We start from the raw sequence: 14272 nt of genomic DNA, 5'->3' as shown, positions 1-14272 counted from the left end.
ATTTCATATCTAAGTCAGAGTTATGAGATGACGCTGAAGTGTGAAAATATGATGTTTGACTCTTGGCTTGAGGAAGGCAAGTGTGGTCACTGTGAAAAAGGAGGTCAAGGTTAAATTTGCCTCGTGGATATAAATAGCCCTTCAGTGATGTCCCCCTGATCTCACCGTTATTATTTATTAATCGTTGCCATGATCTGGGGAGCACATCCAGCCTCACCATGCAGTTTCAGACAGCTGAAGACAATGACAGGAGAAGGACGAACATCTAACCTTTGGGCTTTGGTGAACAGGCCTATATTGTTTTGTATGAAGATGTCATTGCCCTTTTGTTAAACTGCCGTATTCAGGATTGCTGATGCTAGTCTTTACAACCATTGTTACTGCCTGGGCATATCTGTGCTTGTGTCCCCAACATGACTCTGCCTTTTGTTAAGTATTTTTTCTTTCATTGACATAATTTCTCGCAATTGATTTTCACCATGACAACCTGAGATTTGACAAGTAACATTACACATACCAATAAAATTGTTTTATTTGGCTGGGAAATTACTCAAGATGTCAGAAGTTGAAAATAATCAACTCCTCTCTTTTTTGGCTCATTATGCAATCTGTTTCCTCTGTTGCCTGGTTTTTGCTCCTCTGTTTTGTCCCCGTGTCTGCACAGTCTTGTGCTGCTCGATCAGTTCACCTTCTACTGCACCTTTCAGACTTCTTTCCCTGGAAATGAGTTGCTAGACACAATCCCTTGGGCCGTGTTGATAGCTCACTAAGCTACAACACATACCATGTACTTGTAACATAGTGAACTCTCCTCCCTGTTTCAGCAATTTGCCCCACATTGAATGCTTATTTCAAAACTGAAATAAGCTTTTAGAAAAAAATTGACTCACATGTGAGGCACTTACATGTTCTCTGAACTCTCCTGCTGCACCTGGCCAAGAAATAATCCCGCACACTCCTCTAGAGGAGATGGGCTGACTTCTTTCTTTTTTTTTTTTAGCTCAGGGGACAGAGCTAGGTTAGCTGTTTCCCCCTGCTTCCAGACTTTATGCTAAGCTAAGCTAACTGTCTCACATTCAGCATACCAGCATGACAGTGGTATTGACCCTCTCATCTAACTCTGTTCTGTATTTCCCCCAAAATGTATAACTATAATTAGTTCATTTCTTTAGTATTAAACTATGGTGATCAGTCACTTTGTATTTTTAAAAATAGAATTTGTGAAACATTAATGAATCAGGCAAAAAAATCAAAATGAAAATGAGATCAGGAGTATTCTGTTTGCTGGAGGGGGATGAAGTTGGTTGATGACTTTACATTTCTTCTCTTCATGAAATGTAACTGAGTCTCATGTGATCTGAAGGTAGAGCAGTAGTGAGGAGAAAGTAGTTCCTGCTTCTGGCAGTTCATGTGCCATCACTTAAGTGTGTTGTTCTGCCTGATTTTAGAGCATTCAAATAATATTACTAACCTTTTAACTCTGTTTTACTGCTGCATGTCGTTGCTGTGTTGTTAGGATTTTGCCTGTAGTTTTACCACAGAACACCCCAGGCCAGCTCGCTCTTACATGTTTGGCTCTTGGCCAACTAATGTCATGTGAGGCGCCGCTCTAGAGCTGAGGTAAAGAAGGTATGTTTTTAATGATTTAGCATTGAGTGCCTTTCTATTCTATATTCCATCATTTCATTTCCATGATTTGTAACTACTTGGTGGCTGGAATTATTCCTTAGGGAGAATAATTCCTTGGCACAGAAGCAGACACTCAATTGAAAATACACAGTGGGCAATTTTAATATGAGAGGATACTGAAAAATGACCCATTTATTAAGCCTGTTTGATAATCAAAGCTAATGGATCATTTCAATTTTCTTAACTCTGCAATTGCTAAAAGGAAATGAGGAGAGGTTGCTTGTGTCTTGTAATTTGGATATATGAAATGAGATGATTTATAATTAAATGGAAGTATGCTTTTGTAATCGTAAAGCTTAATTGATCTTTTTTGTAAAAAGCAGGGTCTTTCCACTGTAACGATTTGAGATGAATATGCACTTCCACAAATATTAACCTTTTTTAAAATTATTACTACCACTAAAGAAGATCGAGTTGGCAGAGTGCATATGCGTGCGTGTTACTGCCATAAGGAAATGATCACTATGCAGCCAGAGATGTAGATCTCCCACAAGGTGTCTCAGATCTGGAGCAAACACAGAGGGACCCAAGGGCATTACAGGTGCATCATGATGACGCACACCACTCATCAATGTCCTAGTCCTTGACAATGTCATTCCAAACTGAGGGAAAAAAAAGAAGCTTCTGGGATCTGTTCAGCGAGGCAAGCTTGTTTACATTCTCCCTTTTCTTACTCCTCCTAATTCTTTCCGGCGTTCTTTTGCCTCTCACTCCTTTGTTTTGATGGAAGCCGGTACCTTATTGGTGGAAACTAAAAGACAATTTGATTGATCAGGCCAGGGGGTATTGATCAAGCTGATCCTCTGCCATGACCCTTGACCTTCTGATTGACAGCGGCCCCTATAATGAGGCCTCAGAACAGAGACCGTGGGATAGGGGGTTTTGCGAAGGGCATCTGTGGGGGAAAAAGAAACCCAAGGGGATGGGTAGCGTGCACACACACACAGCGCAGCTCAATCAACTTGGTGCCATTGTTACATTGCAGTGCCCTCGACAACCCCAATTTGCATAATCGGCTTTTGCATTGTTTGGCCTAGACACATTAAGGTACGGCATTGCATTGTTGACTGCAAATCAGCACGTGCCCATTGTTTGCTCATCTCGATGTAGTGTTGTGCATTGTTTACTTATGCTGCAGCATGTGTTTTTCTGCTTAGTGACTTTAGCATCACACTAAACGCATTATGTTCCCTTTCCTGGCAAGACTGAAATATGCATTACATCTTGCGTGACCACAGTGTGTCTACAAAAACCACAGCGTTGTTTATGTACATCATAAAGCACTTTGATTATTTGCGACACACCCAAAGAACATAAGGTATTTATGTTCTTTACAAAGTCCACGACATTTTGTTAATATTGTTTACCGAGCACATTCTAGACATTCCTGCCATTTTTCTTGGTTATAGAGGGCTAAAGGTGACTACACATCTACTGTGAGACCCTGGCTTTAACACTATACACTGAGTATCTATCTATCTATCTATCTATCTATCTATCTATCTATCTATCTATCTATCTATCTATCTATCTATCTATGATGGAAGTTGGGACAGGGGAAACACTGCAAACGCAGGCTCCCACCTATTCTGTGTGGCTATTCCCATTTCTGCTTACAGGTAAAACACACCTCCATCAGCCAAATACAAACCATTCAAGCACAGTCATACAGATGATCAGTGGTGTGCAAGCACTCGCGCACATACACGTATACAGTACAGAGCCGTGACACAGGTGCCACCTTATGAATCTGATGCTTTATGAGCATTTAGCACATAGTTTTTCTTTTATTGTTAAGATGAGTGTAAATATTGCCCTTGCCAATGAAACATGCAACCTCAAAGATATTGAGCAACGAGGCTTGGTTGTATTGATAAGGGGGAAAACTTTAATAGGTGTGAAGCTTTGAGATGTGCTTACAATGGTTTCTGAGAGAATGTTGACTTTGTTAACAGGCACTTGAGTTGGGCTCGTCCGGTGATTTAGTTCTAGTCAGTCTTGCATCCACAGCTCAGGAGCATATACAGATTTAAAATGGATGCCGTGTGTGATGTGGAGAACTCCTGACCTCCATTCCGCAGGTGTTTTGTTTGGGTGAAACAGTTTGGGTTGAGGCAAGCCCACACTACAGCATTACCTCCACTTTGCAACCACTTCAACTATGATTTACAGTTGTTATCTGTATCTTGAGCGCTGCTCTGTGGTCGCTGCTGTCAAATTTGATTCATCCTTTAACAGCCACTGTGCTGCCTCATGCAGTCATTCAGCAAATGCAAGTGCAAGATTTCTGAATGGTGCAATTCATTTTATATCATGCATGCAAAATCTTTGTCTTTGCTATTTGTACTTTTAATTAAAAAACCACAACTTTTTTTGGTTGTGGGTAAGTTTGGTGGCTTTAAGATCCTATTAAATACATTAAGTTAAACCTAATTTAATTTTCTGGCCACTTGGGGGCAGCGCAACAAGCTATTGATGATAAAGTTGACGTGCTGAACTTGTTAACTGGGGAAAACTAGCATTGATTTGAAGCGCCAATTTTGTTCACCTAAAGAATTTAAATCCAGCATTCACTCTCCTCTGAGCTCTGTTTTGCTCTCCACCAACTCTGAAGGTAAATGTTTGGCTCTGTAGCTGCTACTACTCCATTAAGCTCACAAGCTAGTTGCTAACTTTGTCTAGCCATTGTTGGGTGTATCAGGTGAGATTTTGAGTCTTGGGACACTGCAAAGTTGGTTGACAATTCTCCAAGGATTTGTCACTATATTTTCACAATGCACATAGTCATTTGATCCATTGTTAATGGACAAAAATGTGAGTATCGCGGCATCAAAGTTACAATAAGTTACTCTTTATTGATTTGAAATATTTGATTAAGATTGGACTGAGGCTTTGGTCATGTTTTACTTACATTAATGTAAAAAAACAACAACATAATTCTGTGGTTAAATCATCACATTTGTGTGCATATCTGGGGGAAACAATTACTTTCCTTTCTGCACAATTAAGTGCAATTTTCCCATGGAATCAGGTTCCCTAATTAGCCTAAATCAGGCCTGTGTAGGGCCCCACTTGACTGTAGAGTAGGTGTTTAAGGTGCTTTGATCTACAACTCTCCAAATGTCAAAAGGGGTGAGATATACTACAAAGAGTTACTTCTTATGGGTGTATTTAAAATAAGTAAAGGAAGGAGGGTTTGAGTTTTACTTCAGTAAATTCAGTGCGTGAATGTAATGCTTAAAATTCAGGAGTGACAAACTGGCAATCGGTGTTGCATGAATTTGGTCTTAGCACTTTTTTCCCTCAAATCTTTCGTTGCCCTAAAACAAGCTTTTTGGTCCCCGTACATGTTTTTAATAAGACCAAGCCATTTTTCTTCCAATGGGCCATATCCCATTCACCTTACCAGACATTTTTCCACTCTTCCTCACCCTGATGGATCAGACTACTTCAAGCAAAAAGTTTCAGAAATCTTCCAAGAAATAATTTCTTTCCTTATTTATTTCTTGGAAAGCATTCAGTTTCAGCCATCAACTGGTGAACTGGAGGGCTGTGCCAAATTGTTGTCAGTCCTGGGGGCTTGATGCCTCAACCTGGTTAATACCACTGCAGAAACCACTCTAGTTTGTGTTTTTATGGACAAGCGTCACTGCAACTGTATTTCAAGTAGGCCGGCTAATGAGCTTTTTAACCATCTCCATATGGACGTGCTCTAACGTCTAGACGGAGGGGCAGTACTGGTGGCAAAGCAGTGGTGTGCTGACTGCGCCGTACTCTGTACCCCTGTGCATATAATTCTTCCCCACAAGCAGTAGAGTTAAACGAAGGGCAAGCCTTGGTTGCCGTCGGGGAGCCATAATGGGTTACCGCACGGCACACAACAGCGGCTAAAATCCAAGATGTGAAAATGATGAGGAACACACTGCTCATTCACATTTACATATGTAGACAATGGTGTGATGTTCAACATGGCTCTGCATTTCCTGAAGTGTCCAACTGAAATGTTTCGTTTTTTACTTTGGGTGTTAGACCGAGTATTCATGTTATTTCATTTATCTCTACTAGTTTTGAATTATTGATCTGCTCAAAGTGTCTCCAGAGTGCAGAAATATTAACATGAAAGAGGCAATTAAGTATTACATCATTGTCCTGACTGGTCTATATTATTTAGCCGCTGGATTTCCACTGGGATGATGATAAACTTATGTAGCCTCCACCTTTCTCAGTGAATTTTATTGAATTGCCTCATCATGTGTCTGGAAACCATGTGTCAGTGCAAACCTAGAAACAATTCAGCACTGTGATTCTAAAAGTTACTGTTATAAAAATTGTGGATAAGTGTGGTTAGGTTTAACAAAAGCATTGCTTTTCTTTCTGAGTTTTGGCTCTGCGAAGTGGATACAGTTGAAAATGCTAGTCTTGCATTGCAGTTTGCGTGGGAAAATTGCGCCTTTTGAAAACACTGATATCAGATTTTTATGTGATAAAACTTTCAAAAACATGAACAATGCACCTCCATTTGGCGGCAACAGTGAAAGACCAACTTTCTGCCGCCTCCAACTCTCTCTCAATGCCCGTATTTACTTCATAAAAGCACGGAGGGCTCATAACATAAAAAGAAAGACATGCCATTGCTAACACCTGTGTTGCCTGGGCAGCTACACTACAACACAACATAAGTGATCTCAGAGAAAGTAAGCAGCCACAGAACTGAGTTTTGCCAGCTGAGGCCGAGCAAAGTGTATCAGCGGCCAAGTTTGTCAAACCAATCTACACATACAACCACACAGCTTACCAGACGGTGGTGGTAAGTATTTCATTGGCGCCCGACCATTTAACTAAATTGATGGAAGAGAAAAAGATTTTGAAGTTTTTTTAGTTTTTTTTTTTTGTTGTTGTTTTTTTGGCATTATTGAGTGGACAGCAAATATTTAGACAAAAAAATGAAAGACTAGATGGGAAACTTTCAAGAAGTGAACTACATTTATCCATGTTTCCTTTGTCCTAGTTGTGGTGGAAACCAGAGTTGATCAAGAAACCACAACAATGGATGCGACTCCCTACCGACTGAAAGGTAGGCATACAAAGATACCATGTATGTTACCTTGGTTAGCCTTCATCAGCTGTTATGTAACAGAATCAGATGCAGTGTGATTAAGCATACAACCATACAATCATATCACTTGAGAAAATGTATCTTTTGCACCAACAGATACCAACAGTGAAGCAATATTAACAGGGTTTGGTGTGTTTTTGTGTCTTAAAAATGTTTTTCTTTTCTTTTCTTTTTTTTTTTCATTCACCCGAAACCATTTTAGGCATCAACTGGGAGCTGTGATTTGACAGCAAGAATCTGCCTTAAAGGTGCAAACCAGTAGACAGATGTAGTCGGAGCATAGAAAGACAGGGCTCTCTGTGGTAAGAAAAGCTTGAGGTAGAGATACAACATAGTCACATCCTGTCTTCCTCTTACTTTCTGCTGCTCTACAGCTGGAAGCTATGACTAATAAATGATGTAGCACTTGGATAAGGGAAGATAAAGGCGGAGACTGGAGGGTTGAGTGGGATAAGGATGGCATGTGTATACAGTGTATATATTTATATATAAAAGACTACAATGTAATACATCATAGCATAGTGATACAAATGCACTTTGGAGAGATGATTAAATCACAGATATAGAACTAGGACACAACCATATGCTTGAGTTAACTTCTCTGGGTTCACTGTGATCCAGAATGATCTACTATCTGACTCAAGATAATTCAATTTTCTGGAAATGAATTAATGTAAATAAAACTAATTCACTTCACTAATTCAGATGGAATAAGATGAGATAATTGATATTTCAGTTTTCATCAACAAACTATGACATTTTATTGATTTTACGCATCGTACCAGGAAGTAATTTGACTGCTCTCTGCTGTGGATGTTAAGTCATGTACCAATTCTGCCGGTGCTCTCATTATGTTTTGATTATCAAACCATAACACAACAGCAGTCTCTATTTTCAGTGTCCATATATAGTATACCACTGTCCAGCTGAACTGGCTACCCTTCCATGCTAAGCGCATATAAATGACAGCTGTCATAAGCATTAGAAAAGATTAAACCCGATTTAAGGGAATGTATACATTTTCCGTAATCTTTGCGATACTCTGTTTAAAAGTAACAAACAACACCTCCTTTTCAGTTATTATATCTCTTATTGGGAAGTGCTTTCTTTTTTATCAGAAACAGCCTGCATGCCAGTTTTCATGGAACCACTGAAAACTCAACCTAGTATGAGTTTGTAGGTAGCACAGGATTATACTCTTAAGGGCTCTAATGGGTATTCTGTAAGGGCATTATATTTAGAAAGAGCTACCGCCTTGCAAGGCTCTGGCCACTATTATGGAATCCTATTGTCACTGCAGCTTTGCATAACTGCTTTTTTTTTTTTTTTTTTTTTTTTTTTTAGAATTTCCCCCATATTTACTGTAAACCTAATCTGCATTATTCTTTAATGTGTTAACATTGTTGACACTCTAGTGTATATCATTTTATTCTAAAAGATCATCCACACAAAAAAAATGAGGCAAAAGCATTTAGGTTTGCACTTTAGAGCAGCCACAGTCACAGATTAATCTGGGTGCATTAATGGATTATAGGACAATGTTTTTTTCCTGTTTGACTCGCGCTGCTCCACAGTCACTCGGATGACGTAGTGGGATTATTGTACAATACTGCAACCACTTTTCTCTAAACAGAGGTGATAGGGAGATAGCAATGACTGCATTGCCAAGGGAGCACAGTGGGGCTAGAGCTAAAGTTTGAGGTTACTTATGATCTACATGTCATCAGACAAAATTAATCTAGTTTTTCTTTTTTTAACATCGTCATCATTGATGAAAACAAAATCTAAAAAAAAAAAAAAAACTAACATCAAACTCATGTATTCTTCTATTGAGCTCTGTGTTCACGGCACACGCTCATATTTTACCCATGTCACCAAGCTGTTACTTTTAGACCACACAGATGTAATCTCCCTGGAACAAAAGTGGGTGGCAAGAGAGAGGGGAGGGGGGGAGGTTAAAAAAAGACAAAAATATTTGCATGCATTCAGATACTGAATGTGGATTAACCAAACATTGTCACCTACTGTTACAACGCTTTATCATCTACTCAACTGTTTAATATCCTGGCTTTCATTTTACATATGAGGATAGATGTCTGGATTGGACATTAGAGACGATTGTGCATCAGAAAGGTCAGATGTGATTCAAGTAATTGGGAGTCTCTTGCATTTAAAAAAAGTATATTATAGGATAATTATCTTATTCATGACTCCTCCATGTGTCATTGTATGCTGGTACAGCTTGGTTTTTGTTTGTTGACCCCTGGCTGATTGTAACATTGTGAAAGTGACGTGGTGGGTTCTACTTTATGGCCTGATTCAGATTTGCTGTGGGATTTGCAGAATAGCACAGGGGCTCTGTGACATGAACCATCACAGATCACTGGGTTAAGATGGGATGTTGTCTTCCTGGACCATTAAATCCAGGAATAACTGGGAATCAGCCTGTTTTCAAAGAGAGAGGAGAGTTACTGTGACGCTCTTTTTACCGGGAAATGACAGAGCCAGGGAAGCACACAGTTTGAACTTTGTGCATGTTGACTGGTCCGTGCCCTGAAGGTTTGGATGGTGGGTGCGAGACTATAATAAAACAATTCTACTCAATCTCCTTGCATAACAGAGGGATGGTGAATGACCTTTATGTGAGCATGTTTCAGAGGTTTTTTTTTTTTTTTCTTTTTTTCTTTTTGTCCTTCCAGCCTGTACATAGTGTACCAACCTGGGAGGATGCTGACTGTAAGACATTAGGTCATCTATTCTCTCTTCAGCACTCATGTTCCTTTACAGAGAGAGAGAGAGAGAGAGAGTGACAGTCAGATCTCAGGCGGAGAAGTGAAGAATGTAATTACAGGACTGGAAAAGTCTTTCACCCTCTGTCATGATACTATGGCACCTTGGTGGGGTTGTATTTTCATTTTACGTCAGTGTCAACTTCTCATATCAGGTACATTTCTATGAAAATCCACTTGCAGCACATTGCAACACCAAATTACACTCAATTCTGTGAGCAGTGGTATTTTGCTGAGAGAAAATGCCACAGGCCAGTTGAAAATTTTACCACAATGTATGCATCAAAAGGAAAGCGGTCTCATGGGAATCAGAGGTCAAGCACCCAAACAAACAGTCGTCCAGAGAGATGGAAGCGTTGCCACACAACCAAATCTGAAAGCCTGTTGTGTGACACTCAAAGTTATCCACTGTCTCCTTTTGACAAGATTTAAATTTGTGATCCTTGTGAAACTTACACTCGCAGAAACTTTCAAGGTCAAACACCTTTCAATATGTCAGCACCCCCCTCCACACACACACACACACACACACACACACACACACACACACACACACCCACTGCCTGCTCACAACACAAAAGGAAATATGTGGCCTAAAGTCGCAACAGCATACGAAGTAGAAAGCAAATATTTAATGTTTGTCCTCTCTGCCCTTTATGGTAGGTGGCAAGTTTTGCCTGTCTAAACACACATTTACGACAAACAACCGTGGGAGAACAGAGAGGAAACACTGGCATTCCAGCCGATTGTTTCTACCAGCAGCCATTGAAGGTAAAGTCACCCTCTTTTCTGTGTCAAAATCTTCTGGGAGTAACAGTAACATTAACCAAAGGATTGTTATCATTTCACTCTGCAGCTGAGACTCATGGTGGGCTTTGTCACCGGTCTCAAAGGCTTACAAACCTTAGCTGAGAGTGTGGTTTTGAAATTCATATCCATCTAAAGTGACATGTCAGTAAACATTAGGATGTGTGAGTCAACCTGAAACATACAAATCCCTTACATTTTTCTTTTGTTCAAATCCCTTTGACAAAATTCCTGCTGCGGTGTTAGTAACTTGGGATAAACTACAGGTAGAAAACACAGAAGTGCTCTTCTACTGCTCTTCTACTGCCGCTAAAAACATCAAACTGTGGCTTTTAAACTGAAAGAAGAAAGGACATATGATCCATCAAATTAAGTTAAGTAAAGAAGGGACAGGAGTTGCTTCGGCTTCGTAGTTGTGCCATTTCATATTTGATCTACTTCATTTTGAAAAGACAGTAATGGGAAACATTGACAGGAAGAGTTAGAATACATCACACTTTGCCAAAGTTAAAATGGAGGACTTTCCAAAAAGTCAGTGAGCAGCACAATAGCTTTTTTTCCCCCACATTGCATAAAACACATGGTATTTTTTTTATTTTTTTTATTTTTTTATTTTATTTTGGAGCTTGTAAATATCTGTCGATTTTAAAACTTCAAAATAAAAGCTTTGATCTCTAGATAAAATCTGCAACTGTCTCTATATTATATACTACATTTTAAACATTGGCTTTAAGGAGCAGCCCTTTAAGTAAGCTTCCATGTATATCTTGACGAATATGAGTGTCAAAATCTATGACTGAAAATGCCATTAGCTTTAAAGCAGAGCTTTTGGGGGGGGGGGGTTTCAACTAAGGATACCACGGACTGGAGTAATTCCTTTATCTCCTCAGACTTGCTTGGTTATGGTTCTGTGTTGTGGACTTGGTGGAAGTGTTGGATTGTTTAAATTGTAACCGCTAGAGGGATACATATACGCCTTCCAAACTCCGTAAACACCATCCCATCACTATGTGCCATAGAGAGAATTACCGTCAGTGAGAGTTGCCTACCTGTGTGACTTCCCACTTTGAAAAAAAAAAAAAAAAACCCCACAGCCCCGGAACATTTGAAACATGAGTTGTTCTTAAAAAGACTTAGAGAGAAACTGCCTCTAAAGCGGACGACGAGCTCCGACTCCTCCAAGTGTATCTGCTTCAGGCAATCAATGAGGACCGCGATGCTTACTTCTGCAGCTCTCTGTCCCTCTTTCTCTCTTTCGCCTCACCAGATATTATAGTGCATTTCAACTTTTGTACAGGCACACAGGCAAAGGGAAGTTTGGATTCCATTTTTGATCACAATTTACCTCTTGTTTCCTTTAATAAATATGAGAGGTCGGTTTGTTGTCACTTTTCTTTGGAATTTAATATGTGCCATTTCTTATGCTGTTTTACGGGTAGGATAAGGAAACAACAAAAAGGTGTGACAGGAGCTTGGCGGACAACTGTGGATTTCTGCGAGTAACTCCTACCGTCCAAAGGGGATGAGGGGGGCATCGGCCGGACCCCCCTCTTGATTGATTACTTATTAGTCATCCCTTTGGCTAAATGGGACCCATTGAAAAGGCACCGTGGAACACATACATGAATCAAATATTCCTGTGTCCCCTGAATGTCTCCAGAGTAGTTTTGCTTAAGAGAGGGGGTCGTGGCTTAGCATTATAAAGAGGGAAAAACAGCATAGCTTTATGGGTTTATTTAGACAGTTTCTACGGTTTGACATTCTACCGCTGTAAAAAGAGAGAGGGAAAAAAACTCGAGAGGATTCCAAAGAGGAGAACATTTGTGGACATACATATTTTTCTAGTTATTCCGTTGTTTCTTTTATTTTTTTTTCCTCTTATTTTTAAATATTTTTGGGCCATTTCCTCTCCCGAAAAATGAAACTTTGGACATCACCCTGGGTGTCTTGCCTGGTGATTCTCATCTTGTGTTTTGGATCAGAGTGCGGGACAGCCCGGAGAAAGGGGAGATCCAAGAGGGAGTTGGTGCGCATTAGGGAGGCGAAAGCCACCATCCCAGGGGCTTGTGCCACACGTCTGCCCCGGGGCAAACGGTCTTTGCCCGGCTTGGAGCGACGGGTGCTTCGCCAGCATCGGCGCTCCTCGCATGCGGAGGAAAACTCTCCAGACCGGGGGAACGCTGTCTATTTCACCGGCATGGGAGATCAGCTACGGCTGAAGCCTGGCGTGGAGATACCCAGAGGAAATTTCACTCTGGAGATGTGGATCAAACCGGAGGGAGGTCAACGATCACCCACAGTGATTGCAGGTAGGATAGTCTACACATCCTCCTTCCTATTGTCAACCCCAACTCTTTATATTAGTGTAACTCCAAAACTGGCGAGTTAAATCTGATAAGGAGTCTAACTGAACATGCATATGTGCAGTATATTATCCCAGTGTCATGTAGCCCATCAAACAAAGCAACATGCAGTTTCAGCGAGTTGAAAATGAGTTCATCTATCAGACTAGACAATGATGTAATGCTCTCAAAAGTACAGCGGATATTTTAGGTAGTGCAAGCGTAGGGTCACTGGTGGAGATTTTGATCATATTTAAGTTTGCCACCTTGCAGAGCAATAATCGCTGCAACATGATTATATTTCACAAATGAATTTTCCTCTCATTCCTTCACTTCAGAAAGATGTTGCATGCGCGTTATTATCATAAAATCTAAGTGATGAGTACGGGCAGCAGATGTAGGCTACTGCATCATTTGACCGGCAGCTGATGTCACTGTGCGTAAAATGTAATTTCTCTGAGCCGACTTGGCTATTTTAAAACTATGATGTAATGGCCAAAACTTTGTGAGCGAGCACGTCACGTCAGGCACAAAACGGGAGAGATCCGTTGAATGTGGAGGCGCTCAAAGCTCGCGGCTCAGACAAGCCGCAAAGTGTCCCCCAAAATCGACACCTTTGGATAGGCTACCGGAGTTACGAGACAGGGCTGAGAGATCCAGGCAGCCCCCTAAACACCCCCCCCCCCCATTCTCTTGAGCGAAAATGTCCTGCTTAAATGTGTTTGTGCAGTGGCGGTTGTGCGCTTCCACTGGTGTTCAGCACAGTCTATCCAAAACCTCCAGACGCTTGCGCGGAATCATGGGTTATTCGCCGAGTTCCTAATTAAAGGCACAATCAGATAGTGATGATGCATTTCTAAGCACTGACTGCGCAGAGGAGGATACACAGGCACTTGAGTAGATCCCTGCCGTCAGAGGAAAGGTCTACACTTTGTAGTTGTCATCTGTGCGCACTCCTATTTTTTTGTCCTGCCAAGTCTGCAGCCATGCGTAAAGGAGCACCAGAAATGTGTGAAAAACCGCTCTGCATCATCTGTTTTGACCAATAGCGCTTTTATGCATTACAGTATTGGACAGTTTTCTTTTGTTGCTTTTCCTTGCCGATAGGGAGCGTTGCATACACAACTCATTGCCTGCTACAGTACTTGTGCAGATGGCTGCCTTTGAACTGAACTGAACTGAATTGAACTCAGTCCTCCTCAGTCTCCTGTATGCCAGTCTGCACGTTTGGGGACTTTACTAAACCATATGAGTAAATTTACTTGCTCTTTTATTTTCTATCTGTCTGGCTCTCTCAAAACAACCCCCTCCCACCCACACACATAAATAATCACTTATGTGTGTGTGTGTGTGTGTGTGTGTGTGTGTGTGTGTGTGTGTGTGTGCGTGTGCGTGCGTGTGCATGTGTGTGTGTGTGTGTCTGTATTAAGATACAGTACACTTTTAGGTAGTGCAAGCCAGTTGGCAGGGATATGCTCTGCAAAGCCAATCCCTTGTAACAGTCTCAAAGTGGGGGAGAGGGGTGGGGT

The 14272-nt window shown here is 40.9% G+C and overlaps 1 protein-coding gene across 1 annotated transcript in view; it reads left to right on the top strand.

Moving 5' to 3' along the window:
- The first annotated feature begins 11583 nt into the window (after window positions 1-11583).
- The window catches only part of pappaa (pregnancy-associated plasma protein A, pappalysin 1a), an 87611-nt gene continuing 84922 nt past the window's right edge, over window positions 11584-14272 (top strand). The window contains exon 1 of the mRNA XM_087177493.1: window positions 11584-12710. Within this exon, the coding sequence (XP_087033619.1) occupies window positions 12320-12710 (391 nt within the window). The 5' untranslated portion in view covers window positions 11584-12319. The remainder of the gene's footprint in view (window positions 12711-14272) is intronic.

Source organism: Seriola lalandi, unplaced genomic scaffold (genome assembly GCF_002814215.2).
Source record: "Seriola lalandi dorsalis isolate HSWRI2012SDOR001 ecotype SW California unplaced genomic scaffold, Sedor1 jcf7180002054606, whole genome shotgun sequence".
Lineage (NCBI taxonomy): Eukaryota > Metazoa > Chordata > Actinopteri > Carangiformes > Carangidae > Seriola > Seriola lalandi.
This window is presented reverse-complemented; position numbering and strand designations above follow the sequence as displayed.